Raw genomic sequence first — 27952 nt, forward strand, 5'->3', positions numbered from 1 at the left:
TGTTGGAAAATGTGTAGCTCAGGCGGTTGATGGTTGGGTTGAGTTGTTCTCTGATCTTGCACCGTACAAAGAGATGTCTCCTCACCTGGTGATGAAATGGATTGACAAAAACAGAGAACAGCTCAACACAAGTGTATCTGCTCACTATCATACCATTGCTTCTGGGAGCTTGATGCATGTGAATTGGCTGCTCCATTTCCTTCATAACTCTATCACTTTACTTTCAAAGTATATCACTGAGATATTCTGATGAGAAAGCTAAATCATCTGAACTAGTTACACCTTACAAAGGTATCCTTCAACTTTTAAGAGCACTTAGGTTTACTAACTCATATAAACATCAGAAAGGCCAGGAAGAAAGTATATCTTAAGGTGAGGAGATTCATGATTTTTTTGTCAGTGCTACATTTGTGGGGAACCATGGATACATGTGAAGGGAAGTTGGATATACACAAAACCAAGAAAGAGATGGAAGTGCATGCTGATAGGAGGAGAAGGAGGAGGAGGAGAATGAAGAGGCAGCTCACGTGGAGCATGAATACTAATACTGATCTGTTGGATCAAATAATAAATAAATAAGTCTGTTGGGTCCTGCTGAAGGGTCTCTGCCCGAAATGTTGACTGTATACTTTTCTATTAATGCTGCCTAGCCTGCTGAGTTCCTCCAGCATTTTGTGTGTGTAACTTGGATCTCCAGTACTGACAGATTTTCTCGTTTGCTCTCGGGTCAAATGGTAAGTTCATGTCATGCAAATATTATGTCCCCATTAATATCATTTAATTGAAACTTTAGTGAGCTTTTGGAAAATGGCTGATGATGGAAATGGAGTTAAGTCATGTGACAATACAACTTTGACTATCATACAAAACACTGGACCAGATCTCAAAGAGAGATTGCAAAGACAGCAACTCCAAAGGAGTTGAAAATCAAAGGTAAAGTCACATCAGAATCTATTCATTGTCCAGAATAGTGGTGCACAAATAAACCAACATAAAAAACAGATTAAATTACATGCTAGATAAACCTGCCTCATCTTACCTAAATTTTAGAGATCAACAGAAAACCTGATAAAAATATTTAAAATGTTAAGAAGATGTGGTAGATTTCACACCATGTAGCTTCTTCTTCTGGTGTGAGAAATCAAAAACAGAGGGGTAGGATCTTAAAATAAGAGTCAATTTGGGAAGGAAGTATTTATGAAACAAGATCTCAATTTCTTCTGTACTGAAGACTAGGGGGTCAACTGAAGCTTTAAAGATGGATACAGTTCCAATTGTCAAGGTCATCAAGAAATACAGAGTAAAAGAGAGTAAATGGGATTGCAGTCCAATAACTGACTACAGAAGGTAGCAGCCCTATTAACTTCATGAGCTACTCCAATTCCTTTTGCTCCTAAGTACAGCTTGGGACAGAGGTCCTGAATCAGGGGCTCTTGCAACACATGGTGCAGACTGAACAATGAGAATGTTGCCCAACGGTCTCGAGCACAGATCTCAAGTACTTAACTATAAACCGTATCTATCAGGCTACGAGTAACACAGGTTTGACCTTGAATCAGCTTCTCATTGCTGGGGAAGAGGGGAAATTTAGGAATGCTACAGTTGTCCACAGCTTTCATGTGTCTGGAAAACAAAGGTAGCTAAACTCTGTCATCTTATTGGCCTGCCTCCACCAGGTACAAACACAGGTCAGGTGCATTATTGGTTGTCACAGTCAAACAGCCTGCTACCATTCCCTTCTTCAGCTTCACTATTGAAAAATGGCTGCCTGGAAGCAACACAAAGACCAGTGCTGGCGGAACTTGACCACAGTACAGCGAGCCCTTTCAGAAAGGAAATGAGGAAGGGTAAAATTTATACAATGTCTTTTACTGGCACAGAAGAAATACAGGATCTAATTTGTGCATAGCAAGGTCCTACAATGGTTTTGAAGACAATTTGCTATTGATGGGTTTGGAATAAGGAAACACTACCCTGCTCCTTTTTGACATGGTGCCAAGGGAGCTTTTACATCTCGCTGAACGTGCCTTGGCTTAATCTATTCAGCTGAATGACAGTATATCATATGGTGAAGCACTCTCTTAGTGGTGCACTCAAGTGACAACTTTCATTTTGTGCTCGCCTCTGGTGTCAGCCTTGAATCCACAATTTTGTACCTTCAGAGAGGAGGGAGTGCAAACACGGAGTCACGGCTGGCTCCCAAGGAGCAGGGCAGAGCAACGTAGAAAGTAACAGAGGGAAACAAAACAAACCATTCATTACACAGCAAAAGCAGTTCAATAAGATAGAATGTTATCCTACGGTCAGAGATAACAGTGCAATCAATGTCAAGTCCTTCAGTGCTTGGATTTAGTCTCTCATTTAGCTAATGGGAATTGAAATCTGTAGGTGAAGATGGAACCATTAAGGTGACTTCTACAGAAAATTTATTCAGAAAACTTGCTCTGAAATTTACCAATGAAAACTCTTGCCCTAGGTAACCATGGCAATCTGCAGTTGTCCTTGAAATCTTCTGTCAATGTATGATCGTTGATTGCAGCTGCTCTCACTGCAAGAACACTTTCAGTCTTTACTGTTGTACAAATGGAGGCAAATTAACTTCAATATTTTTTAACCTCCAAGGATTGTATTGTGACTGCGCTTTGCCTTTCATTAGCCATCACTCTTACTCAGTTAGGAAGGACAATAAAATGTGCAGCCGGCAGATTTAACACATTTACTCATTCTCAGTTTTCCGAATGTACCTTATGGGGCACTCAGTAAGCTCAACAATCATGACTATAGAGGGATTATAAAAACCTTGAAGCTAAAAGAACATTACTGAATTAATTTTGCTTTTGTTGTGCAGCAGTTTTCAACATTAAGCCAACTATCGCACCCATGTGACATTTCCCATTTCCTCCCACCAGCAGAAACAATTTTGCTTTATTAACTCTATCAAAACAATTCATAGCTTTGAAGATCTGCATTGAATCCCCCTTAACACTTACTACCTGGAGGAGAAGAATCCTAGTCTCTCCAATCTTCTGCATATTTGAGGTCATTTGAAAAAAAATTTGCAGCCTGGTGTACCCAAGCTTTCATAAACAGAGCACTGTAAGTCTATTATATCCGATGCAGGATGCAAACTAACTCCTTCATATCCCTGCCTAGTGTTTCACAAATCCCGCCCTGCTGTGGGTAGTAGAGGTACAAAGAAATGTGACCAGGCTCACAGCCTGTTTTTCATTTCAATCATATTTTGATCTGCACCTTAACTCCATTTATGCACTTCCTTCTGTAATCATTAATAGCTAACTTTAAGGATATTTCTCAGGTTCAGTTTTGAAATACTCAACTGATCAACTTTGTGGCACTTTCAGATTTCCATTATCTTTTTGTGTGCTGATTCCTTCCTGATTATTCACAGCTCTGAACTTCAGGTATGGGCACCTGAAACATCTTGCCACCTGGACCGCTTTCGCAAAGAGCTGCTTGTTGTTTGTCGTCTGTCACAATTTAACATGATTTTGTCCTCCTCAAGTTCGCACTGATTTCAACCAAGATGCACTCTGTTCAAATAACTCCTCAACAAGCCCTCATATCTGTAGAACACCTCACTTACCCCAGTTTCAATTACACGATCCCCTAATTCCTTTAATCTACAATGTTTAATTAAAACCAATTTTAACACCATCATGGCCTTATTTCCCAAGTTACTTCAGCTGTATCTCAGTTGTCAACACTTTCACAGCTCTGGGTTCAAATTGCATTTTTGAGACTTCAGGGCTGTCGTTCTAAGATGATCCCTTTTGAATGTCCTCTTGGAAGACATAAAGACTGCTTAGATTCCGCACAGAAAGTGAAAGGATTTTGTTTTGGTGTCTTGGCAAATAATTATTTCTCATATTTACTAATATTACAAAACACAGCAGCATGAAGTTTACAATGTTTTGTGGCATCTTGCTGCACATTAATTGCAGCTGTTCATACACCAATAATGACAATATTTCAACAATACTTCACTGCCACAATATTACCTTACAATGAACCATGTATTTCATCTAGGCTTCTCTATAAATAAAAATTACTTTGTTGTACTTGCTTGATACTGCTCTCACTGGATTATTTCAGGTAACCCAAATGAACAGGCAACAAATACAACATATCTTAGAATGAGATGCACTAAGGACAGTGGCAAAGAAGGGAGGAAGTATTCTAATAATAAAGACCTCTAATGTAGATATGGCATTCTTGAACAGTAGCTAACCAAAATTGTTGCCCCTACTTTTATAATAACAAGTACATCTAGATGTAGTGCATTTGATAAAAGATTAAATGTGACAAGATCATGAAGTAGAATTGATCCTCTCTCAATTTTGGCCTAACAGCTTCAACTCTGATCAAAAAAACAGTTAAGTGTACACACATAACCTTTCTGATTTCTAGATTTCTTGGTGGTCAAACAAATCTTTGCATTGCAATTCTTGTCCCTATTAGATCCTGAAATAAACCTTACTAAAATTCCATTTAAATGGGAACCAGAGGAGTGTTAGACTGAAGCTCAAATGGTGCCAGATGAAGCATGGGTTCTGAAACTGAAAGGCTCAAATGAAGCTCAGATCTGCTTGTAAATGCATCACTTTCTGGGTTTTCAATCACAAATTCACCATAATGACTTTCTTATTTTTAAACTTGTCAAGAACTATCATATTACAGATTATTTTGTATTTTCACTGGTTCTTCCTGATATAGTCTTTGATTTCTTTTTCATCTTCTTAAATATTTGATTGGATGTTTAGGGCTTTCAAAAGTTATGAAAGGTATTGCACTTTCCAACTAAATATCAGGATAATTAAAGTCTATCTCCAGCTCCCATCATTTAAATAAATAATAGCCTTCTCTGCAAGACTTGCTCAACGGGTATCAACTCAGGCACAGCCACAACAGCAAGAACTTTAGAGTCTCATCTGATCAGGCCAAAGACCTGAATTTCTCAAACACTGTCTACTTCTATCTCAATAATGTCAGCCATCCCAGTCACCAATGCTGCTAAAATCCTTACTGTGTTTCGCTCACCTCCATGCATGACAATTCAACCTTCTCTAGTTATGTCCTCATTTCTACAAGCCTTCAGCTCAGATCAAACTTTATTGCAAAAAAAAAACAAACTGCTGGAGAACTGATGGAGTCTTGACCTGACACTGTCCATTCCCTTGCCTTCACTGGTACTACTTCACCCACTGGATTTCCTCTAGTAGAGTGCTTTTTACTCCAGACTGTAGCATCTTAAGCTTTTTGTCATTCATCAAGTTTTATTGCCATTGTCTACCCCTTCCAGGTCCAGATTTATCCACTGTTGTGTTCACTCACCTATAACTACTGATGAAACCCAAAGCCAGCTAACAGAACAAACCGGAAGTTGAAATAACACTTTATTTGGTAAAAACTACACCAGTCTCAAAACACAAAGCAAACTTACATTTCCCAGTATGATTATTTAAATGGCTTGCCCCAGATCAGTGGAGTCCTCGACTGCGACAACGATCAATCAGAGAAAGTCAGTTTGGGATTGGTTATAAAAGACCACTACTAGGTGCTGAGTGTTTAGGCTTGCCTCCTGAAGATGATTATCTGTAGGATTTGAGACAAGGGTTGAATTGGAATGCAACAACCAGTTTAAACGGATGATTAGTTTGTCTTAGGCCACTTTCTTGTCGTAAGGTTGCTTGCCAGTGTGCTGTGTTGGGTAATTCGAACCCTTCTGGGAGGAGATGAAGGTCCAGCTCCGTGTTTGAACACTTGCCAACTGAACTTGTTGAAACTTTGGGAGCACGTGGCCACTCTGGTGATGCCAGTGTTCTGTATCTACACTAATTTCATGGAGCACTTTCCCCATTTGTTTGGCAGTCTGACTTGGTACTCGGGGCCCTTGCCCATGTGATACTATTTGACATGCACTGCAGCTGCTGGCTTGAATAATTTCACCTGTTGACCAAGGTTGATGTGGCTGCCTTTGTGCACCTGATCATCTGCTGTCTCAGACGTTGGATACGGTGGCAGCATCACATCCAACACCGTGCACACTTCTCTTACCAAAAGCACTCAGCCGGACAGCTCTCTGAGGTTTGGTTGTGGAGTCATTCGATATGTCAGCAAGAACATGTTGAGAACCTTGGGCAAAGCTCCTTCCCTTTGATTATACAAGCAATCATTTGCAGGCATCCCCACACCTCTCTGTTTGGTTGTGGATGATGTGGGTTGAGCAGGTGTGGATAATTTCACTGCTCTGGCAGAATGCAGCAAATTGAATTGAATGCTGTTGTCAGAGACAAGTGTTTACGGAATTCCAAAGTAACTAAAGACCTACTGCAGCTTTTGAATGGTAACCTCTATCATTTCTGGCCATTTGGAATATGCGTCAACCAGGATGAGGTAGTATATCCATTGATTGGGCCAAGAAAGTCAATATATTTTCAACTCCACGATCAAGTAGTCTGAAGCCATGGCTGTACATTGGCTCTACTGGATTCTTTGCTGCCATAGAACAAACAATAAGCACACTATCTACATATTGATGTGATATCTTCATCTATACCCAGCAAGTACACAAAGCTTAGTGCCAGAGCTTTTTTAATTGATGCCCAGGTGACAACAGTGGAACTGTTGAACTATTCATGGATTTACTATTCTTTATCCAAACAATGGGCAAGAGTCACAGTTGAGAGTCCATGTCGCTAGAAGGACACGATATCTTCCTCAACCTTGACAATAAGATATCTGGAGATATGCTGAAGAAGAGGTTCTGCAGCTGTTTCTGGTCTGACTGTCGGCGATGACTAGAAGACCTTCTGCAGCAATCGATACAACCTGGTGGACTTCACAATCAATTGAAATCGCAGCCACAACTGTGTCTTCATTTTCACTAACCTACTGGTTCACATCACAAGTCAGGAGAGGGCATCTGCCTGACCAGATTTTAGGGTTGTTGTGTATTTGATTTCAAAACTCATAGACTAACAACATTGCCTCCTGATTTTGCATATGGTTGGCTGAATGCTCTGGAATACTTTTCTTATGGACAACAGTGACTTGCGATCAGTAAGGAGAGTGAAGCATCTGCCATAAAGCATCTTGTGGAATTTCTTCCATCTTGATTTGTTCACAGGCCCTTTCTGCTGCAGTCAGTGATCCACCTGCACCCAAGAGCGCTTTTTTGAAAACATCGGGGAAAATATGTGTATGATGCCACCCACCCCGTATGACAATTGGCAGCTTTGGGTTGAAATGAGTCAAGAGAAGGTTGGGTGATAGTGCATATTTTCACCTGATCAAAAGCTTCTTGGCATTTCCATGTGGCACGCATGTTGAGCAGGAAAATCAGTGGTTCCCACTGTCTGTGTACTGCAGGAAGAAAAGCTGGTAAATGACTGGTCATGCTCAAAAATGAGTGTAAAGTGCTGACATATGGTGGAGGTATCTTCAAAATAGCAGTGATGTTTTTGGAATCTTTGGCATCGATGTTGAATCTCAGATACTTGACTGAGGACATCGTGAAGCTGAAATTTTCTGCCCGAAGTCATAATCCGAAGTCTTGTTGTTTGTTCAATACTTGGTCTAGGCCTTGGCATAGTTCTGTGATCTGTGCCTAATGATATTGTTGGGGTAAGTGGCAATACCAGCAATACCACTCAGCATGGTGTCCATAAGCTGCTGGAAAGTTGAAGGAGCTGCCTTCACCCAGATGGAGGAAGGAAATCAACCCTTTAAGTGTTTTAATGGTGAGAAGCTCCTGCAAATTTTCAGCCACTTCTACCTGGAGGTAGGCTTCTGCCAAGTCCAGCTTTGCAAAGTAGTAACCATCATTCACTTTTGCGAGACAATCTGATAGCACTGGTAAGGGGTACTGTTGTGTATCCAGAACTGCTTTGAGACCAGTTAAGAAGTCTGCACACAACCTCACTGTACTGTTGACCTTCTTGATAATAACTATAGGAGCTACCCAACGTGAGGAGTTGACAGCTTTGATCACACCAGCTTGTTGCAGGCAATCTAGCTCTTACTCCATGACTGGTAAGGCTGTGTACAGCACTACTCTCTTGGGACAGAAGACAGACTTTGCATCTGGATGGAGATGGGAGTTCTGCTTGCAGTTTGGTGCAGCATTCTAAAGCTTCTTGAAACATTGGCGATTAGTGTGGTTGCAGTTGTTGTATGTTCTCACATACTGATGGTGGGATGGTGTTGACTGATATAATTTGAATGGCCAATGTCTTCATACAGACTTCATCCAGAGGGATGCTCCAGAGATCAAGCATGTCAAAGCCAAGGACATACAGATCTGGCTGGTCTGTTAGGTAACACACACCATTGACTTGGTTACCATTCAGCTTCACTGTGCAGTGCAGTTTGCCAGTCAGCTGGAGTGTACCACTCAATGCACTGAAGATGGAACGAATGAGTTGGTTTGACTGGTTCTACCACATACATTTTGAAATAACGGTGATGTCCGATGCCATGTCAAGCTGTAGCTTGGCCAAATGATTGTTGATCAATAAATTGACATACTGTCCCTGGGCAGGAGTTGGGTGCAGCGAGGTCTGTTTTGAATGTGACCATTAAATTCCTTGTGGATTTTGAACACTTGTCCTTGTTTTGGCTGAAGGACAGCCAAAGCCTTTTTTTGTGTGTGACCACGCAATGGCGTTTGCTGCAAATATATTTCTCGTATTGGCAGTTTCTTGCATAATGCCATGCACCACAGATCCAACTGGCCACTTGGGAGACGTGCTGTGTGACAATATCTGGGCTGTTGGACACTGCAGTGACCTTGGTCTGTTCGACAAGGTTTGAACTGTGTTTTAGGTCGATCAAAAGGTGACATTCTTGAGTGACAACTTGTAGAGTCATTTCAGGGTCTTGTTCCAGTTTGGCCAGGATCCATATTTGAATATCTGAATCGCTAGGTGTCTGAAGTCGGCAAATAAGAATCAGACATTGAACAACGTTTCAGTCATGTTACCCAGCTTGAACTTTTCACATTCACCATTGACGATAAAGACATTAATGTCTTATTAAATAAGTTTTAAGCAATAATAGTGAACATTGAGGAGAGATGACTGCTCTTCAGATATGTTTGTTAGCTGTTGGACAGTTTCAACAAATAATAAGGCCTGTGGATTCTTAAGAAAGAACAAATTTGAAATAGCGTTCATGTTCAGCAGTATGCAATTGTCAGAGCAAAGTACCTGTTTACCAGGAGTCATCTTTTCAGGAAAACTCAACCCGGAATACAACTTTGTAGCACTTGAACCATGATTCAAATGTAACTCCTGAAGTAGATTTGAACCGGAAGTTGGAAATGGACACAACAACTGACTCACGAGTTCTTTTCAGTGTTTGACACCTATGTCGTTGGACTCACTGATAACATGCTGGTTAATGTTTTGATTAAGTTCAGCTGTACATTTTCAAATTGAATTTGCTCCTGTTGCAGAATTGTGCAGAAGTTTCTGCTGAAATTGCCATGTTGGCATTAGACAGCACCTTGTTGTCAGTTCGTTGTGTTCACTCACCTATAACTACTGCTGAAATACAAAGCCAGACAACAGAGCAAGCTGGAATTTGAAATAACCCTTTATTCAGTAAAACTACACCACTCTCAAAATGCAATTCAAATTCACACTCTGCAGTACAACTATTTAAATAGTTAACCCCAGAACTATTGAGTCCTTGATTTGGGACAATAACTAATCAGAGAAATTCATCCTGGGATTGGTTACAACTGACCACCAGGTGCCGATTGTTTGGGCCCGACCCATCATCAACCATCCTCCATGAACTTCATGTATGGGTCTAATGGGTCAGGACATTCCTGCAGACCATCTGATTCAGTGGACTTTTGAGAAATCCCTAACTGATACCTTGAAATGCAACTTGAAAGACATTTGTTCGCATCTACTTTGCTTCTTCCTGCTTAAGGACAACAGCTGATTATGCAGGTTATACCCATAAAGATATCTTAGGGAAGGATAAAGCTGGATAGCTTCATCCACTTGATTGAAGAGAATATATTAAACCTGGGCTTGCGTAATGCTGAAAATGAGATGTCAAGACAGGAAAGATTGCTGTGCAGAATGTTAATGTAAAGACAAAAAAAGAGAAACATACATACACTTGCCCTGCTGCCTAACATTATGTATAAGAAGTTAGGTGACAGGGCAATTCTCTTCTCATATATGAATATAAATTAATTAAAATAAAGAAAGCGCACCACCTAGAAAACTCACCTAAAGTGCCCATTTCTGGGGGCAAATGATTGCTAAAGTAGTGATAATTTAAGGCCAAGTCCTCAGGTATTACTAATATAATATAACCACTAATATATTCTTAATCAAAATATGCCACCAAGCAGTTGCAACCAAAACCAGAAATATGGGGATGGAAGGGAGGAGAAAGAGAGTCAAGAAAAGTCCTTGGTAAGGTTGAGCAATGGGTTCACGGTCTATTTCTTGATTTTAAGTGCCAGCTGCTAGGCAAAGAGGCTCTATAGATTAGATACTGTACGCTCAAAGAATCTACCAGAGATATATCTATGAATGAGCTTTTTATGAATCAACAGTGGTGCTCAATTGAGAAAATACTCAAGGAACCTCCCAATGTTTATCTTTTCAGAATGACGCAAACAAAACACAAACTCATCATTCCACACATACTACTTAGCAACTCAAAGTTGGACAATGAAATTTCTTGTTTCTCCGAGTACTCTTTGGACCACGTGGACTATAGTAGTTCAAGAATCCTCATTTAATAAAGCATAACAGATTCTGTTTCGCTGAGGAACATTCATATCCTGATATTGTGCAGGAAAAGCATTTTTCAGAGAAATAGAAATTTCTACAGAGTAGCAAAACATGGTTAAATGCTAGGTTGTATGCCTGAACTTGTCTCGGGGAGATAGTGCGTTGTGTCAAGGACATCCCATGAAAAGGAAGAAGCTCACTGAAAAGATCATCAAAGACCTTGCTAATAGGCGGCATTAGCAAGGAGCTAGTATGTACTGTTCTTTCCAAGGTGCCTTGGATACAATCAAAATGATTGCTAGGTTACTTCAGAAATAGGCTGTCACAAAATCATGTTGACTTTTGAGCCAGATAGGATAAAATGAAAAGACAAAATTGTAAAAAATACAACAAAGAAATTAATCTTAGTATTTCATAAAGTTTAACTGATAATTATTGTTACTTCCAGATATTTTAAATTATCTTACAATTCTTAACCTGCCACAGTGCAATCTGAATTTGTATTCTGTAGATTATTGATCCCATGTACTAGGTTTATTGGTTCAATCATACACTAAGTGGCCACTTTATTAGGTACAGGAGTGGACCCCATGATGATGATCACTGTCACTTCAAGGTTCGACATATTGTGCATTCAGAGATGCTCTTCTGCAAACCACTGTTGTAACACATACTGCCATCTTCCTGTCAGCTTGACCCAGGCTGGCCATTCTCCTCTGTTCTCTCTCATTAATAAGGTGTTTTGGCCCACAGATGATTTTTTTTTTGTTTTTCGCTCCATTCTCTGTAAACTCTCAAGACACTTGTGTATGAAAATTCCAGGAGATTGATAGTTTCTGATCCAGCACATCTGGCACTAAAATTATTCCACAGTCAAAGTCACTTAGATCACATTTCTTCCCTATTCTGATGTTTGGTTTGAACAATAACTGAACCCCTGAACCTTGTCCATATGCTTTCACTCAATGTGTTGCTGTTACATAATTGGCTGATAATATATTTGCATCAATGAGCCTCATCCTATTAGGAATATCCTTACAGGTGTGCCTTATAAAGTGACCACTGAGTGTATAATCACATTACAACCGCACATCTTTATTCAAATGAATGGCAGCAGAAGTTATTCATTTACTCTAGCATCTAAAGTGTTCAGGAAGTTTCTCTTTCTTACCATGCCAAAGCACTCAGTTGAAGACTTTTGTGCTCTGAAGTTGATGCTCTGGGTTTAAAGAATACTGCAAGCAGAGGAGGTGAAAGCATCTAGCTTAACCAAGAATCTCAGGACATCATCCAGTTAATGAGATGCAATAGGAAGGTATCACAGCATTGTTAAGAAAGTATCTACCTAAGTTCATCCAGGGCATCTCCAGCAAGGAAATCAACTGAGAGGCCTGGAATTGAATTTGATCAAGTCTTGATGAAAACCTTGAGGCAGAAAACTAAGAGGATATGTTCCATTTGAGAAAAAGTTTTAAAGTCATGAGAACAGGTGAACAACACACTATACTGTAGGTTCACAGTTGTTGGTGCTGTAGAAATGAAGTAATATCTATTGCTATTGGTAGGTAGAATTAATGATGAGAAGTTACCAAAAGCCTAAATATTTGCCTATATCCTTAAAAATGTTACAGCAATAATTTTTGCCTGTTTTCAGAGATTCTGCATTAAGCAATGAACACAAAATGAAAAAGGTGCATAAATGCCCATTATTCCTGAACTGAATAGTAAAGGCATATTAATGCAGATGCGTACATCTTGTTGATAGACAGCTGTTTTCCTTTTAAGTTTCTTCACTCATTTCTTCCAGGGCATTAGCAAGAAGATTCTTCAGTAGAAAACCAGTAAAAGGTAGGGAATGGGGACTAGGGCTCATAGGAAACAGGAGCAGGAATGGCCATCAAACCCAACCATGTTCAATAATATCATAGTTGACCTTTTACCTCAGTGCCACTTTCCTGTACCAGCCCCATATCCATTACTTCCTTGACATATAAAAATCGCTATTCCTTATATTCCATCTGGGTAGCCTACCACCTAATGGCATGAACATCTATTTCTCAAACTTCTGGTAGTGCCCCCACCCCCATCACCAATCCCCATCCCCTCTTCCCTCTCTCACCTTATCTCTCTACCCACCCATCACCTCCTTCTGGTAGTCCTCCTCCTTTTCTTTCTTCCACGGCCTTCTATCCTCTCCTATCAGATTCCCCCTTCTCCAAACCTGTATCTCTTTCACCAATCAACTTCCCAGCTCTATACTTCATCCCTCCCCCTTCAGGTCTCACCTATCGCTTTGTGCTTCTCTCTCCCCTCCCCACACCTTTCAAATCTATTTCTCAGCTTTTTTACTCCAGTCCTGCCGAAGGGTTTCAGCCTGAAACCTCGACTGTACTCTTTTCCATGGACGCTGCCTGGCTTGCTGAGCTCCTCCAGCATTTTGTGTGTGTTTGCTTCTGTTCCTTCTTGTTTTGAACATACTCAGCAACTGAGCTACTATAACTTTCTTTGGTGAAAAAATCCAAAGATACATTGCACTCAGACCTCATCTGTATTCTGAATGTCTGATCCCTTACTCTGAGACTGTAACCTAGGTTTGACTTACCCCATCATGGGGAAACATGGTCATTTTGTCTGCAAGCCCAGTAATGAAACCACCTTTCATTGTACAACATAGTAGAGGATAAGCCCAGTCTAATTAATCCATTTTTACAGATCAATACTCATAAAGTCAAAATCAAGTTTATTGTCATTTGCAGAAGTTCATGTGTGTACAAGTGCAATGAATCTTCTTAAGAATCAATGTGTGTTTTGGTTGCACATTATCTAACACAAATGTAGATCTAGGGAAAGAGATGATTGCTTCTATAAATGCTTACCCTTATTTTGCAAAGCTCATGCATCCCACTGAAGCATCAACAATCCTATTTAACAAGAAACCTTTTCTATCATTAAAATGTGCTCATAAATTTGAACTGAGTAAGCTGTAATGCCCTGCAGAGGATCTGTTTGCTGCTGAAATTGATTATTCCCACACAATAGCCGCCTGAAAGTGGCTACACAGTTTGATAGGGTGGTTAAGAAGGCATAGGACATACTTGCCTTTACTCGTCAAGGCATTGAATTCAAGGTCTGGAAGTTATGCTGCAGATTTATAAAACTCTAATTAGGCTGCATCTGGAGTATTGCAAACAGTTCTGTTCACCCCATTATAAGAAGGATGTCGAGGGGTTGGAGAGGGTGCAGAAGAAGTTTACCAGGATATAGCCTGGAGTAGAGAGCATGTACAATAATGACAGGTTAGACATATTTGGGCTGTTTTCTCTGGAGTGGTGGAGTCTGAGGGGAGATCTGTTAGAGGTTTATAAGATTATGAGAGGCAATGATAGAGTGGGCAAGCAGTATCATTTTCCAAAGGTTGAAATGTCCTAGATCAGAGGACATGCATTTAAGGTGAGAGGGGATAATTTCAAATGAGATCAGAAGCATAAGTTTATTTTTACACAGAGAATGGTGGGTGCCTGTTAAACACTGCCTAATGAATCTAGAGGCAGATACATTTCAAACATTTAGTTAGGCCCATGACGGTGAGGAAAATGTAAGGATATAGGCATTGTGTAGGCAGGGGGGATAGTTAGGTTGTCCATTTCGTTACTAATTTAATAGGATTGGCATAACTTTGTGGGCAAAATGGCCTATTCCTGTGTAGTATTGCTCTATGTTCAATGTTCAATAATCCCAGAAACTTGGTTATTTTGAAACTAATACAATTACAAACTACAGTTGTATGAACACCCACTCTACAAAACAATAATGATGTGAGAAATGAGAGATCAACAATGCTTTGCATTTGTACATCATTCAAACAAATAAGGAAATAGCTTCAAAATGCAGACATTAGAATAGCTGACTGAGTTCAGGGTTATTAACAGACTTAAGTACAAGTAAAAGTAAATTTATTACCAAAGTACATATGTGTCACCATATACAACCCTAAGATTCATTTTCTTGTGGGCATTCACAGTAAAGACAAGAAACATAGTAGAATCACTGAAAGACCACATCCAACAGGACAGACAGATAACCAAAGTGCAAAAGACAACAAAGTGTGCAAGAACAAAAAAAAAGAATAACAAAATATAATAAATATCAAGAACATGAGAAGAAGAGTCCTTGAAAGTGAGTTCATAGATTGTGGAAACCCTTCAACGATGGCGAGAGTGAAGTTGAAGAAGTTATTTCCTTTGGTTTAGACCCCGATGGTTGAAGGGTAATAACAGTTCCTGAACCTGGTCATGTGGGTCCTGAAGCTCCAGCAACTCCTTCCTGATGGCAGCAGCAAGAAGAACACATGATCTGGATGGTGGGGGTCCTTGATGATGGATGCTGCTTCCCTTTGTCAGTGCTCTGTGGAGATGTGCTCAATGGTGGTGAGGGTTTTACCCATGATGGACTAGGCTATGTTCACTACTTCTTGTAATGCTCCGCTCAGGAGCATTGGTGTTTCCATTTTATTCTGACCCTCTCCACCTCTGATCCTCGATGAGGACAGGCTGATGGATCTCTGGCTTCTTCCTCCGGAAGTCAATAATTGGGTCCTTGGTCTTGCTGACGTTGAGCAAGGATTGTTGTTTTGCTACCACTCAGCCAGATTTTCAATCTCCCTCCTATATAATGACTTATCACCACCCTTAACTCAGCCAACAACTGTAAACTGAACCCAACACATTGATACATTCACAAAGAAGGCACACCAGCAAACCCTACTTCATTGGGAACTTGAGGAGACTTAGTATGTCATCAAACACTTGCAAATTTCTACAATTGTGCATTTTGATTGTTGCATCGCCCCCTGGCATGGAGGCTCCAATGTGTAGGACCGAAAAGGGCTGCAGAGGGCTGTAGATTCAGCCAGCTTCAACAAAAGTACAACCCTCCCCACCACTGAAGACATGTTCAAAAGGCAGTGTCTCAGAACTCTCCATGTATCATTAAGGAACCTCACCATACGAACATGCCCTTTTCACATTATTACCACTGGGGAAGAGATACAGGAGATTGAAGACCCACACGACATTTTAGGAACAGCTTCTTCTCTGCCATTGGGTTTCTGAACAGCTCATGTATCTTTACAGTACCTTGTCATTCCTCCTTTCAACTACATATTTCTGTAACTTATGAAACATTTTTATGTCTTGTGCTGTACTGTCACCACAAAACAACAAAGTACCTGACATATGTCAGCGATAACAAACCTGATTTTGGTTCTGGATATCTCTCAGCCCATGGAGGGCAGGAGGTGGGCCAGAAGTGCACTGGCACAGACACACCTGAAGCTTATTTTAGTATCATGAGGAAGGAGTCAAGAATGGTTGAAGAAGGCCCCTGCAGAGTTTGTGCCCAAGGGGGTTAATTATAAAGAAATATACTGTTTGTCAATACTAGTCCAAATTGTGGGAAGGCCCGGAAGAAGCTAGACATATTTTCATGAGATCCTATTCCAGATCAGACAATCTCAGTTACACACAATTTTCCAAAGCTAATACTACTGAAAGAATGTCTTGGTACATCAGCATTCAGAATTTTGGTTAGATAAATGACCTTTACACAAGAAAATTAATCATTTTTGTGAAGTATTTAAAAATATTTAGGCTTACTATCTCTGATGGGAATATTTCCTCCTATGACCTCCACTCAGTTTGGGTATCACCCACATTAAGTGTAATAAGCGAAGGAATAATAATTCCTTGGCAACTTCTCCAGGAATTTCCTCAAGGCACTCTCTCCAGCAGCATGTCAGTAACTTATATGAACACACACATTTCTGAGGCAGAATTCTGTCAATGGAGACAAAACAACTTCCAGGAAATTGCAGACACCTTCTAGATACTATTGAAGAACGCTGACAATTTTTCATTTCCTTGTCTGAGTGTCAGATTACCAGAAATAAGTAATGAGGATGTTAATGAGATTCTTCAAGCTCAGAGTCTCAGGGCTCAATGTTAGTTATATTGGGGACATATATAAAAGGGGCACAAAGCTAAGTCATGCAGTCATATAATCTCTTCCTAATTTTCTCACCCTCTCAAAGAATACATCTTAAATACTATAAATATCTGTTGATTACAGTTATACACTTTGGGGCATCTTTACTATATTCAAGGTAATAGATAAGTAAAGTTTTTAATCATTATCTGTTAAATGATTCTGATTGACTTGAGTAGTGATGAAGTTTTGGTTTCCTTTCAATCAATAAACACGTTTTTTTCTAAGAATCTGTCACTGACTTTGAGGGCATTCTGTGTCTGTCTGAATCAATGCTTTCAGAAAGATTGTTAGTTTGCAGAGTTTATGTTGTGCGTGTAAAAAACAGGAACTCATTATGTGTGGCTGTACGATCAGTATTCAACCCTCTGGAGGATACGTTGAATTTCCAGCAAAGATTAATTTAGGGCTGCTGTAAGCAACCATGGAGAAAATTCTTAAAGGCTTTACAAAGATTAAAATTTACAAAAATTTCCATGTACACTTTTCTGCTGATTATCTATAAAAATATTAACAAAATCCTCTTTGGCATTCATTTGGATAATGAAGAGTTAGCTCACTTTCCATTTAGTATGTGATTAGCAAAGCATTTAATCAACTATTGGTTGAGAAAGGAAGGCTAAGTGTTGGGGGTAGAACAGTTGCCTTTGTGATAAAGCCTCCAGGAATAATTTATCTTATCTAGCTGTGAATGTGAATGTCTCTGGTAGCACTGGCATGTATTAACTATCCCTATTTCTTATGAGCTGAGGAGTCAACCAGACCTTAACCATACACCTAAAGACCAGGTCAAGATGGTGAATTTCCTTCCCTGAAGGGCATCAGTGAATTGGCTAGGCTTTAGGGAAAAGTGCTCATTCCATAGCTACTGCTACATTGCTTGGCAAGTTAAATGCAGATTTTCCAGTTGCCCTTTGAGAGATGCACACTTGAACCTCTAGAACATTGACCACCCAGAACTCTACTAGTTAGTCCAGTAACTTAACTGCTATCTTCCAAAGGAACACTTAAATTCTATGGAGCAAATAGGCTGCTGGATTGTTGTTCTGTATGAACTGTTCCCACATCCTATGGATTCACTTTCAAGCACTCTTCATCTCATGTTCTCGATATTTATTTCTTACAGTACTTTTTATTATTATATCTTTTTATTACTCTTTTTGTATTTGCGCAGTTTGTTGTCTTTTGCACACTGGTTGTCTGCTCTGTTGGTACAGTCCTTCATTGATTCTATTATGGTTATTGGATTTATTAAGTATGCCCCCAAGAAAATGAATCACAGTTATATATGGTGACATATAAGTGCTTTGCTAGAGAAATTTGCTTTGAACGTGCATCCTGAGGGAGCATTGGTCATGATGTTGTTTTTCCTACCCATGTCTTGTGGCGAATTGGGCAGCAACCTTTTGCTGTTTCCTTAGCAGTTGTTAGTTTTTTTTAAATGAGGCCGAGTGCCGAGTTGCTAGCTCAATGCTCCACCCAGCATGGATAGCAAGCGTTCAAAGAGCCAGCCGGATTAGAATCCAGGACCACTAACCTCAAAGACCAGTGTGAATGCCACTATAATAGCAGCCAGCTTACTGACCATGGTTTTAAAACAAAAGTGCAATGTTTCATTTTCATTACAATTATTTTATGACAGGAATTAATTTTTCTGATTGCATCTGTTAAGTACTGCACTCATTTTCTGCTCAATAACATAAACAAGGTAAACCATATATAGTCATTTACAGAGAGAGAGAGAGAGAGGAGACTTTTGTAAATACCACTGATGATCATGATAAATGTATGATTCCAACTGCTGTGAATACAAATTGGTTCCAGTGCAATGTTTGAGAGACTGCAGGATAATAAGCAACATCAAATGCTCTTTCATAGGAAATCACAAATGATCTGTCACATGGATGAGGTAACAAATGAGATCTCATCTGCTGTTGCAAAAATGAGAAGTCAATAATCTCAAGGAACTATTTCCCCATGACATAGGTGCTAAGACCAAAGGGCTAATGTTTAATATGTGTTGAAAGAGGTTTGGGGAGGGGTCAAATCTGAGGTAGATTTTTTCCACCCTGAGTGTGATTGCAGTCTGAAATATATGGCCCATGAAGTGCTGGAAGCAGTACTCTTGTAACATTTCAAAAGCATCTGGATGAGTACTTGAATCACCAAAACAGGGCCAAGTGCTGATAAATGGGATTAGTATTGGTAAGTACTTGATGGTTGCATGGAAACAGAAAGTTGAAGGACTTGTTTATGTGTTGTTTGACTCTACAACTAAGAGCAGGATACTTCTCCCTGGTGTGCAGGCCAATAATTATTCCTCAACCAACATCATTAACATTGATCAGCGTCTCACTGCTGTTTATGAGATGTTCTTTTCAGTAAGTTGGCAAACCTTCATTTCAACAATAGTCACAATTTGAAAAGTACTGTGCTGAAGTGACTTGGGATGCCTCAAAGTAGTGGAAGGTGCCTTATGAGTTCAACTTATTCCTCGAGTATGAGCCCTCACTGGGAACTGTGCTTCTAGCAAACGGGTGTGTTGGTGTGGCAGAGAAGACATATAACTTAATAAAATAGCAAGCATGATAGCTGTACATATCTCACTGTACCTGTACTCGTGCGATAAGTCCCAGTTAGAGATGTCTGCAGAGGGTCTCCTTGACTTTGACTGAGACTCCTCAAAGGGGGCTTTTGATAAACTCTGTCCTCGTATATTGGGTCAATGTGGTGCTCTGGAGACTGCAGCGGGCGCAGGTCTGGACCCAGGTGGCTGTGCTGGCTGCTGTAGGAGGCCCGGGAGGTGGCTGTGATGCACGAGGGAAAAGAAGAATCTCAGCATGCAAAATCCACAATTAATAAAAACACAATTGAAGAAGCACAAACGCAGGCTTAGAGATTGTATTGCCACCATTAATGGAATCAAAACAGTATTGTGCCTTATTCTAATACTCTCTGAAAGTCCCATATAGAGCACAATCTTCAATTGTAAAGTTCACATATCGCAGTAGTTGCGGTTTTGTGCTATATCAGCAACACTTTCATTTAAGTTCTTGTAGCTGAAGGGACATACCATATAACAACAGATTCTTCCACCTACAAGGTATTGTTGCCATTTATTATTGCTGAAATGATAGGTGGGGAGGGCAAGGATGACAGAGAACTCGCAGGGTCCTGGTGAAAACAGTACCTGCTGGGGGCATAACTTTGTGCGATAGGCCAGGGCTGGAAGTTGCCAAGGAGGAAACACCTGCCCTCTGGGAAAGCCTGCTGTGCAGGGAAACATGGAGACACCCTGCTTGCTGCTTAGATCTTCTTTCTTTATGCATACAGTACAGTCAGCTCTCTGATAAGATAGAAAGCAGCGAGCCATAATGAATGGCAAAGATCAACCGCAAGTGCTCGGTATGACTGGGAGGCTGAGAGTGATGGTCATCATCATGAGCAAGGTAGTCAAGGGACACTGATCTCAGCGAGATCCCAGTGAAATCAAAGAAGCCACTTGGCCTCGTAAATATTACAGTTTCAGGGGAAATGCGTTAATAAAAACCTGGCAGCTCCCCAGATCAATAGAAAGAGCAGTAATTTTTTTCAAATCACTGACAATGAGGATTATACTGGAGATAAGCTTGGAGGCTACACTGCAGCCAAAATCATTTTGGGCTAGTTTTATGTTTAAGATGCCTACACAAATAAAAATCTTATAACCATATAACAATCACAGCATGGAAACAGGCCATCTCAGCCCTCCTAGTCCGTGCCGAACTCTTAATCTCACCTAGTCCCACCTACCCGCACTCAGCCCATAACCCTCCACTCCTTTCCTGTCCATATACCTATCCAATTTTACCTTAAATGACACAACTGAACTGGCCTCTACTCCTTCTACAGGAAGCTCATTCCACACAGCTATCACTCTCTGAGTAAAGAAATACCCCCTCGTGTTTCCCTTAAACTTCTGCCCCCTAACTCTCAAATCATGTCCTCTCGTTTGAATCTCCCCTACTCTCAATGGAAACAGCCTATTCACGTCAACTCTATCTATCCCCCTCATAATTTTAAATACCTCTATCAAGTCCCCCCTCAACCTTCTACGCTCCAAAGAATAAAGACCTAACTTGTTCAACCTTTCTCTGTAACTTAAGTGCTGGAAAGTCAACAGCTGAATTTACCAGTAAGTGCTAAGACTCTCAGGAATGGGCTAAATATTGCATGGTCTTTGATTAAGTCAGCTTTCAACAGTAAAGTACTTCCTCTGTATCACCCAGTCCCAGTCCCTGCCAGTGACACATTCAGTTAAGCCCTCACTCGATGTGAAACCGAGGCCCCCTTACTTTTTCTTCAGGAAATTAGATGCGATTGCGAATGGGACATAAGGAAGACCTAGGGGTGGGGTGGGGAGTAATGAGTGAATTTCAGTGATTCTCCCCATTTTATCCTGATTGGTATCCACGGACAATATGGTTTAATGGATTCACTGGTGCAACTCATTGCAATGAATTACTTTAGGAGTGAGCTGGGCTATTCATGAAGGATTGGGAATATTAGTTAGTGCTATTGAAAAGTGTTAGTGGAGAGGCCTCGATTATTAATCTGGAGGTATATGTGAGCTTGGAGTGCAAATTCAACTAACTAAACAAGCCTGAAACAAAGTAATGGTGAACTAGAAACTCCTGATTATTGTTAAAAAGAACATTATCTGGTTAAATAATATCCTTCAGGGCTGAAATCCTTTATCCTTCCCCTGCATTGACTAAATATGACTCCAATGGACTCAAAATAGCCTTGTTAAAATAACCCAGGAAGCAGCTCAGATCAGATACAATTGCAGATGGGCAAGAAGTGACATGAATGAATAAACAAAACAGACACACATTGACATGTGACAAACCAATACTGGAAATGCTGAGAAGGCAAAATGATTCTGCCTGAACTATTCTGCTCTTGTGAACCATGTTTCTATACAGAGCATTAACTGGAATCCCAAGGTTCTTCAGAGGAGGATTACCAAAAAAAAATGGACATTGAGTACAGAATCAGATTTACAAAAAATGGCTGAATGCTTGAACAAAGAGCCTCCGATTTCTTAAGTGAGGAATTGTTAGAGAGATAGAGATGTTTAATTTGGTAATATCAAGGCTGAAGGCACAAAGTGGAAAATTGAGCTGAGAATGTATGGTAAGAACACTACAAAGACAAGGAAGGGCGAGGCCAGGTAGTATTTGATGACAAGAATGTGAATGTTAAAACTCTGGCATTGCTTAAATAAAAGACAGCTGAGATTAGTGAGCACATGAGTAATGGATAACAAGGTGTCAGTGCAAAAGGATGCAGTCAGCAGAAATATGGTTGGGCTGAAGCTCATGGAGGGAGGCTGGTCTGGGGAGCATTAGAGACATGGTATGCTCTGGGCTTAATGGTAGATGAGCTGAGGTCAGTGCTGCATTCCTGCTATACATGCTCTCTGTTATAGCTGGGCCATGTGACATTAAGGCTCTGAACAATGTGGTTCTTTCTGCCTCAGCTAGTTGCAGGGAGTGGGAGTCACACTAGCAGCAAGTTAGGGTTCTAATGTCGAGTTATTAGTCTTCCGCCTTATACATAAAGGAACTTCCTTTCCGTCCTGCACTGGAACCAACATAAGTAATGTGACCACTTGGAGACAGCAAAAGGTCTGAGAGAGAGGTGGTGTGTTTGGAACGGGACCTTGCCAATGTAAATATGAGTAAATGCTACTGTTCTTGTTTGGATCATTGTTACCCAGAATCCAAACAAGTGAAAGAAATGTGAAAATAAGGCACCTGCCTGCAATTTTGGAAAGGCCTACATAAAAAGCAATAGGTATTTTTAAGTTTTATATAGGTTTGAAAAGGGAAATAAAATCAAATTAATAAGTCAGTAATAATTGACTGAAGCAGGTCAATATATGGAGCTTAGGACCAAGAAACAAAGTTTGGGTGACCTGGCTATGTTTGATGTCAGAACCAGATGCTTAATAAGGAAAGGGTTTCATCCCCAAAGATTGTGCACAAAATTCAGCATTCAGAGAAGCAAAAGGCCATGAGAGGTATGGACACAGGGACTGAGTCTGTCCATGTGCAACGCAATAAAAGTGAGCTTGGGTGAGACACAGAAACTAGTGGGTGTGGGTAGCACAGATGTGATGAGAGAGCAAGAAGGTGCACATGTTAGGAAGTATGAGTGTGAGACAGTAGAGAAGTGAGAGTAATTACATTGATGCATAAGAAAGTATAACATGAGAAAACATCAAATATTTCAAAGAAAGATGAGAAACTTCCTGATGAAGGGTCTCGGCCTGAAACAACATACTGCCTGGCCTGCTGAATTCCTCCAGCATTTTGTGTGTGCTGCTTGGACTGCCTGCATCTGCAGATTTTCTCTTGTGGGAAGTATCTGTCATGAACACTGGATAAGATCAGGATAAATTAATACACAATTCATTGAACTGGAATGGAGTACTAGAACTGTGATAGTTCCAGTCCAGTCACCTGACACGAATATGTAATATAGATGGCATAACTAAAAATCAAATTGGAAAGACTCTTTGACAAAATATATTAATGTAAATAATTAAAACCTAGTTTGAATTATATCTGTGTAAAATGAGGACCCTATAGTGAGCGTGGCCAGCTGCTGAGATTTTGATGAACAACTAGAAGGTCACCTCCCACTAACAGCTGCAGGAGGCTTAGAGGAGAAATGATTGGGCTGTGGGAACTGATTGCATAAAAAAGTGATTACTGATTGCAGCAAGCAACGGTTCAAATTAAAGAGTCAGTTCCGCACTTTTGAAATTGAGAGTTAGAGATGAGAGTACACTGATAGAAAAATATATCCACAGCATTCCTTCAAGTACTGCTCCGCATTACAGGCAACAGCAGATATAATCAGCAGTAATTAGCTATACTAAATCAATCTATTGTCTTCTACATATCATGTTTCCACAGCTTCCTGTTTTAACGTTTCTCCCTTTCATTAGCTGGGGCAGTACAATCTCTTGGGTTGTTTTCTGATTGACTACTTGTATACTGCTCATGTTGTAAAATGACGAGAGCGTTTCAAGCTACAAGACTTACCTTTTGACAGAGTGACTTTCATTTTCTGTAAAGCATCTTTCATAATCATAGATCAAACACTGCACTTTACGGCCAATCAAGTAAGTTTGAATTGTAGTCACTATTGTAATGTGTCAGTAATTTTGAATCAGAGTGACAGCACACTTCGGACAGTAACAGGTCATTTAGCCTGACGATCTGTTCTATTGTTTTATTACACCATGGATGATTTGCAACTTAATTTCATCTTCCACCTGTAAGTGGCAAATTGCCCACTATATGCATGAACATTTGGAGAGAACATGTAATTTTTATTGCTCTTTGTAGAAAAAAATGTTTTTTAGTATCATCTACAATATTTCTATACGTATTATGTTGCCTAATCTTGATTTCCACACTAGAGTAAGCTTCTCTGTACTTATCCTTTTAAGTCTTTTTTACCATCCAAAACACCTTGCTGACAGTGTCCAATTTCCACCACTTCCAAAGATGCAAGCCAAATTTCTGTAAGATATTTTCACAATTTAAGCCCTCAATCATTCTGATGTTCCTTAAAAGCCAATATATTTTATTAAAATGTTGCACCAAAACTGAATGCAAAGCTTTAACTCAGTTTTCCCAATGTTGTACTTTTCTATGAAGTTAGAGGGTAGTAACGGAACGTCGCTTCACATTTGATGTGGACACCTGAGTAGGTAGGTAGCTGATTGCTAATTAGATTGCCTCCTGGCTTTTGAAAAGATTGCTTGACAGAACTGCCCATGTTGATACTGGTCGGATGAGAAACAAAATCAGAATTTTCATTTGAGTAGTTATCCTGTTAATTCTGTAACAGCGGCTGTTACAATCTTATGGAGTGGAGGAACAGAGCCAGTAGCTCATTTATGCTTCTGTGATATCAGGGTTTGATTTGGAACTAAAGTTTAAAAAGACACATGAATAGTGGCGCACATCTGCTCTCAACCCATCCTCCCGCCACCCCACTGAGGATAGGGTTCCCCTTGTCCTCACCGACCACCCCACCAGCCTCCGGGTCCAACATATAATTCTCCGTAACTTCCGCCACCTCCAATGGGATCCCACTACCAAGCACATCGTTCCCTCCCTCCCTCTTTCTGCTTTCCGCAGGGATCACTCCCTACGCGACTCTCTTGTCCATTCAAGGGAGCCACACTCAGGTTGGAGGACCAACACCTTATATTCCGTCTGGGTAGCCTCCAACCTGTTATCATGAACATTGATTTCTCTAACTTCCGTTATTGGCCCCCATCCCCTTCTTACCCCACCCTTTATTTATTTATTTCCCTCCCTTTTTTCCTTTCTATCTCTTTTGTCTCTCTCTGTCCCTCTCCCAATCACTCCATGCCTGCTCTCCATCTTCCTCTGTTGCTCTGGTCCCTGTTTCTTTCTCCCTAGGCCTCCTGTCCCATGATCCTTTCCCTTCTCCAGCTCTGTGTCCCTATTGCCAATCAACTTCCCAGCTCTTAGCTTCATCCCTCCCCCTCCTGTCTTCTCCTTATCATTTTGGATCTTCCCCTCCCGCTCCCACTTTCAAATGTCTTACTATCTCTTCTTTCATTTAGTCCTGACGAAGGGTCTAGGCCTGAAATGTCGATTGTACTTCTTCCTATATGCTGCCTGGCCTGCTGTGTTCCACCAGCATTTTGTGTGTTACATGAATAGTGAGATTTCTAGCATTATGCAATATTATTGCAAGTCTATTATTGTCGCACACTTGTTGGGATAGTCAAGACATACACAAACGTGGACCTCTTAGTTTTGTGATTCCCTACACCAGCATGGTCTAGATGTATCAGCTCTATGTCTTCATTTGGCTGCGGAGGACCAATTCTGATATAACTTACATTTAAAGGAACAAGGTGTACCTTCAGTCAACTGTGGAGGATACAAGCCAATACAAGTTACATTGGAAAATAAAGCCTTGAATCCTATAATATCACACTGAATGGTGAAAAGTCAGTTAGCAGGGAAAACTCAGCTTGGAAGGGAGCAGAAGACAATGCAACCTCTCACGAAGCCCTAGCGGGACCTGAAGACTTCACTGGTGGATCATGAGCAGTATGGGATATTTCATGTTGTACTCTGGGATTATTTCTGAATCATTTCATGAACAGCATTCCAGCTACCAGGGAATACATGATAACCATTTGACCTACTGTGTGTAGCGTTCATTAAGAGCTTTGTTGTAGTACAGTCGGTGAAATATAATGTGGACTTTAATCAAATGGAATTTTGAACATTTGCTGCATCATCTAGGAATAAAGCTGAAAGTGGGAAAGCTATAAAAACAACCGCAAGTGGGGGAATTTGTTGCGAGAGCACTACTACATGCAATGTCCTTGAATGTTAAAATCCCACACCGCAGTTGATAAAGTATTGTTGCCATCTTTGAGTAGAGAGATTTCTCATAATTCCTTATTGCCCATACGGCATTCAGACAAAACCCTTCATTATTGTAAAGATTTCTTTCATCACCACTCTGAAGAACATAACAGTTCCACACTATTCAGCCTCTCCTAATTAATGTAATCTCTCAATTTCTCCTATGCACCATCCTCTTTGCTCCTACGAATGGTAATGACATCTCGCCAAATGAGCATCCAACTAGGTTACCTGCTAGGCTGCCAGGCCTCTGTAAGGTACTCCGCTCGTACAGCTCCTGCGGGTGCTTGCTGTATGGATCGGACGTGTGGGTGAGGCGTTTGGTGGGCGAGAGTGTGGCGTAGCTGGGCTGGGCCGAGCTGGGCTGGTGTGCGGGCGAGGTCACTGCATTGGCTGGGGGTGAGGGGGAGAGGGCAGCTGAGGACGCTGCGATGTTGACCGGCGAACTGGTGCTGTACGACTTGGACAGGCGGCTGGGAGAGGCCGTCTGCTTTGGGGAGGCCAGCCGCTGGGTGGTGTAGATGCCACTCTCGGCAGCTGAGCCTGCCCGCTGGAGCTTGGGTGGCGAGCCTGTCCGCTGCAGGGACATGGGTGAGCTCACTCTCTGAGCAGGCAGCGTGGCACTGACGTAGTAGACTGAAGATGGATGCTGCGCTTCCGGCAGGCGGAAAGCGCTGCCGTGACTCGGCACAAAGGTGTCCCTCGACTGCGGTGCAGAGTGAGATGGGGAGGATTCAGATCCTGATGTACGACTGCTGTCACCAGCCCGGTTAGCCTGTATGGGAAAAAAGTGGAACGAGAAATCAAATTAATACAGCACTAGCAATAAAAACCTTAAATCATATACAGTCGGCCCTCCTTATCCAAGGGGGATCGGTTCCGGGACTCCCAGTGGATACCAAAAAATGCGGATGCTCAAGTCCCTTATATAACATGGCGTATTATTTGCATATAACCTATGCACATCCTCCCATATACTTTAAATCATCTCTAGATTACTTATAATACCTAATATAATGTAAATAGTTGTTGGACTCTATTGTTTAGGGAACAATGACAAGAAAAAAAGTCTGTACATGTTCAGTACAGACGCAACCATTGTAGCTCTTCTGGGAACGCTGATGCTGCCTCGGCATCAGCCGATCCCGATTCTCCCGTGATCTTTAAGTTCTTGAGGCAGTAATGCTTTACTGAGCTAGCCAGCCATTCCTTACTAGCCTTAAAGTCCTTCCTCTCACTCACAACACAAGTAGCGAACGAACGAGGCGCGAGGCGAACAATGCTCACCTTCCGGGTTTTCCTGATCCGCGGCTGGTTGGACCCGCGGATAAGGAGGGCCGACTGTACTGTTTTTAAGCAAAGCACTTCAGAGTTACAGAATGGTGAGAGATTTGGTTTAATGGTCACAGAAGAATGAATGCAAGCACAAAGAATTGTCTTAACAAAAGGCAGGACAAGTTAAGGGGAGAATTCCAGAGCTGAAGGCAGAAATGTTCATGATGAGAATTGGAATCCAGACAGGAATCTGAAGAGTTTACAGAAGTAGGGAACACAATGGTAAGAACTGCAAGTGTAACATATTGTCAGAATGAAATCCAGTGCTCTAGAATGGACAGGTCCCAAGCAAGGCCAAGGGCAACAGAGTTGAGA

At 40.9% G+C, this 27952-nt stretch overlaps 1 protein-coding gene across 5 annotated transcripts in view; it reads right to left on the reverse strand.

The window, feature by feature from the left end:
- Window positions 1-27952, reverse strand: part of LOC132378460 (catenin delta-2-like) — a 1187639-nt gene that overhangs the window by 255693 nt on the left and 903994 nt on the right. For all 5 annotated transcript variants that reach the window (XM_059945388.1, XM_059945390.1, XM_059945393.1 and 2 more), the window contains 2 exons: window positions 26534-27077; window positions 19436-19630 (listed from right to left, as the gene is read on the reverse strand). In XM_059945388.1, the coding sequence (XP_059801371.1) occupies window positions 19436-19630; window positions 26534-27077 (739 nt within the window). The remainder of the gene's footprint in view (window positions 1-19435; window positions 19631-26533; window positions 27078-27952) is intronic.

The sequence above is a fragment of the Hypanus sabinus genome, chromosome 20, assembly GCF_030144855.1.
Source record: "Hypanus sabinus isolate sHypSab1 chromosome 20, sHypSab1.hap1, whole genome shotgun sequence".
NCBI lineage: Eukaryota > Metazoa > Chordata > Chondrichthyes > Myliobatiformes > Dasyatidae > Hypanus > Hypanus sabinus.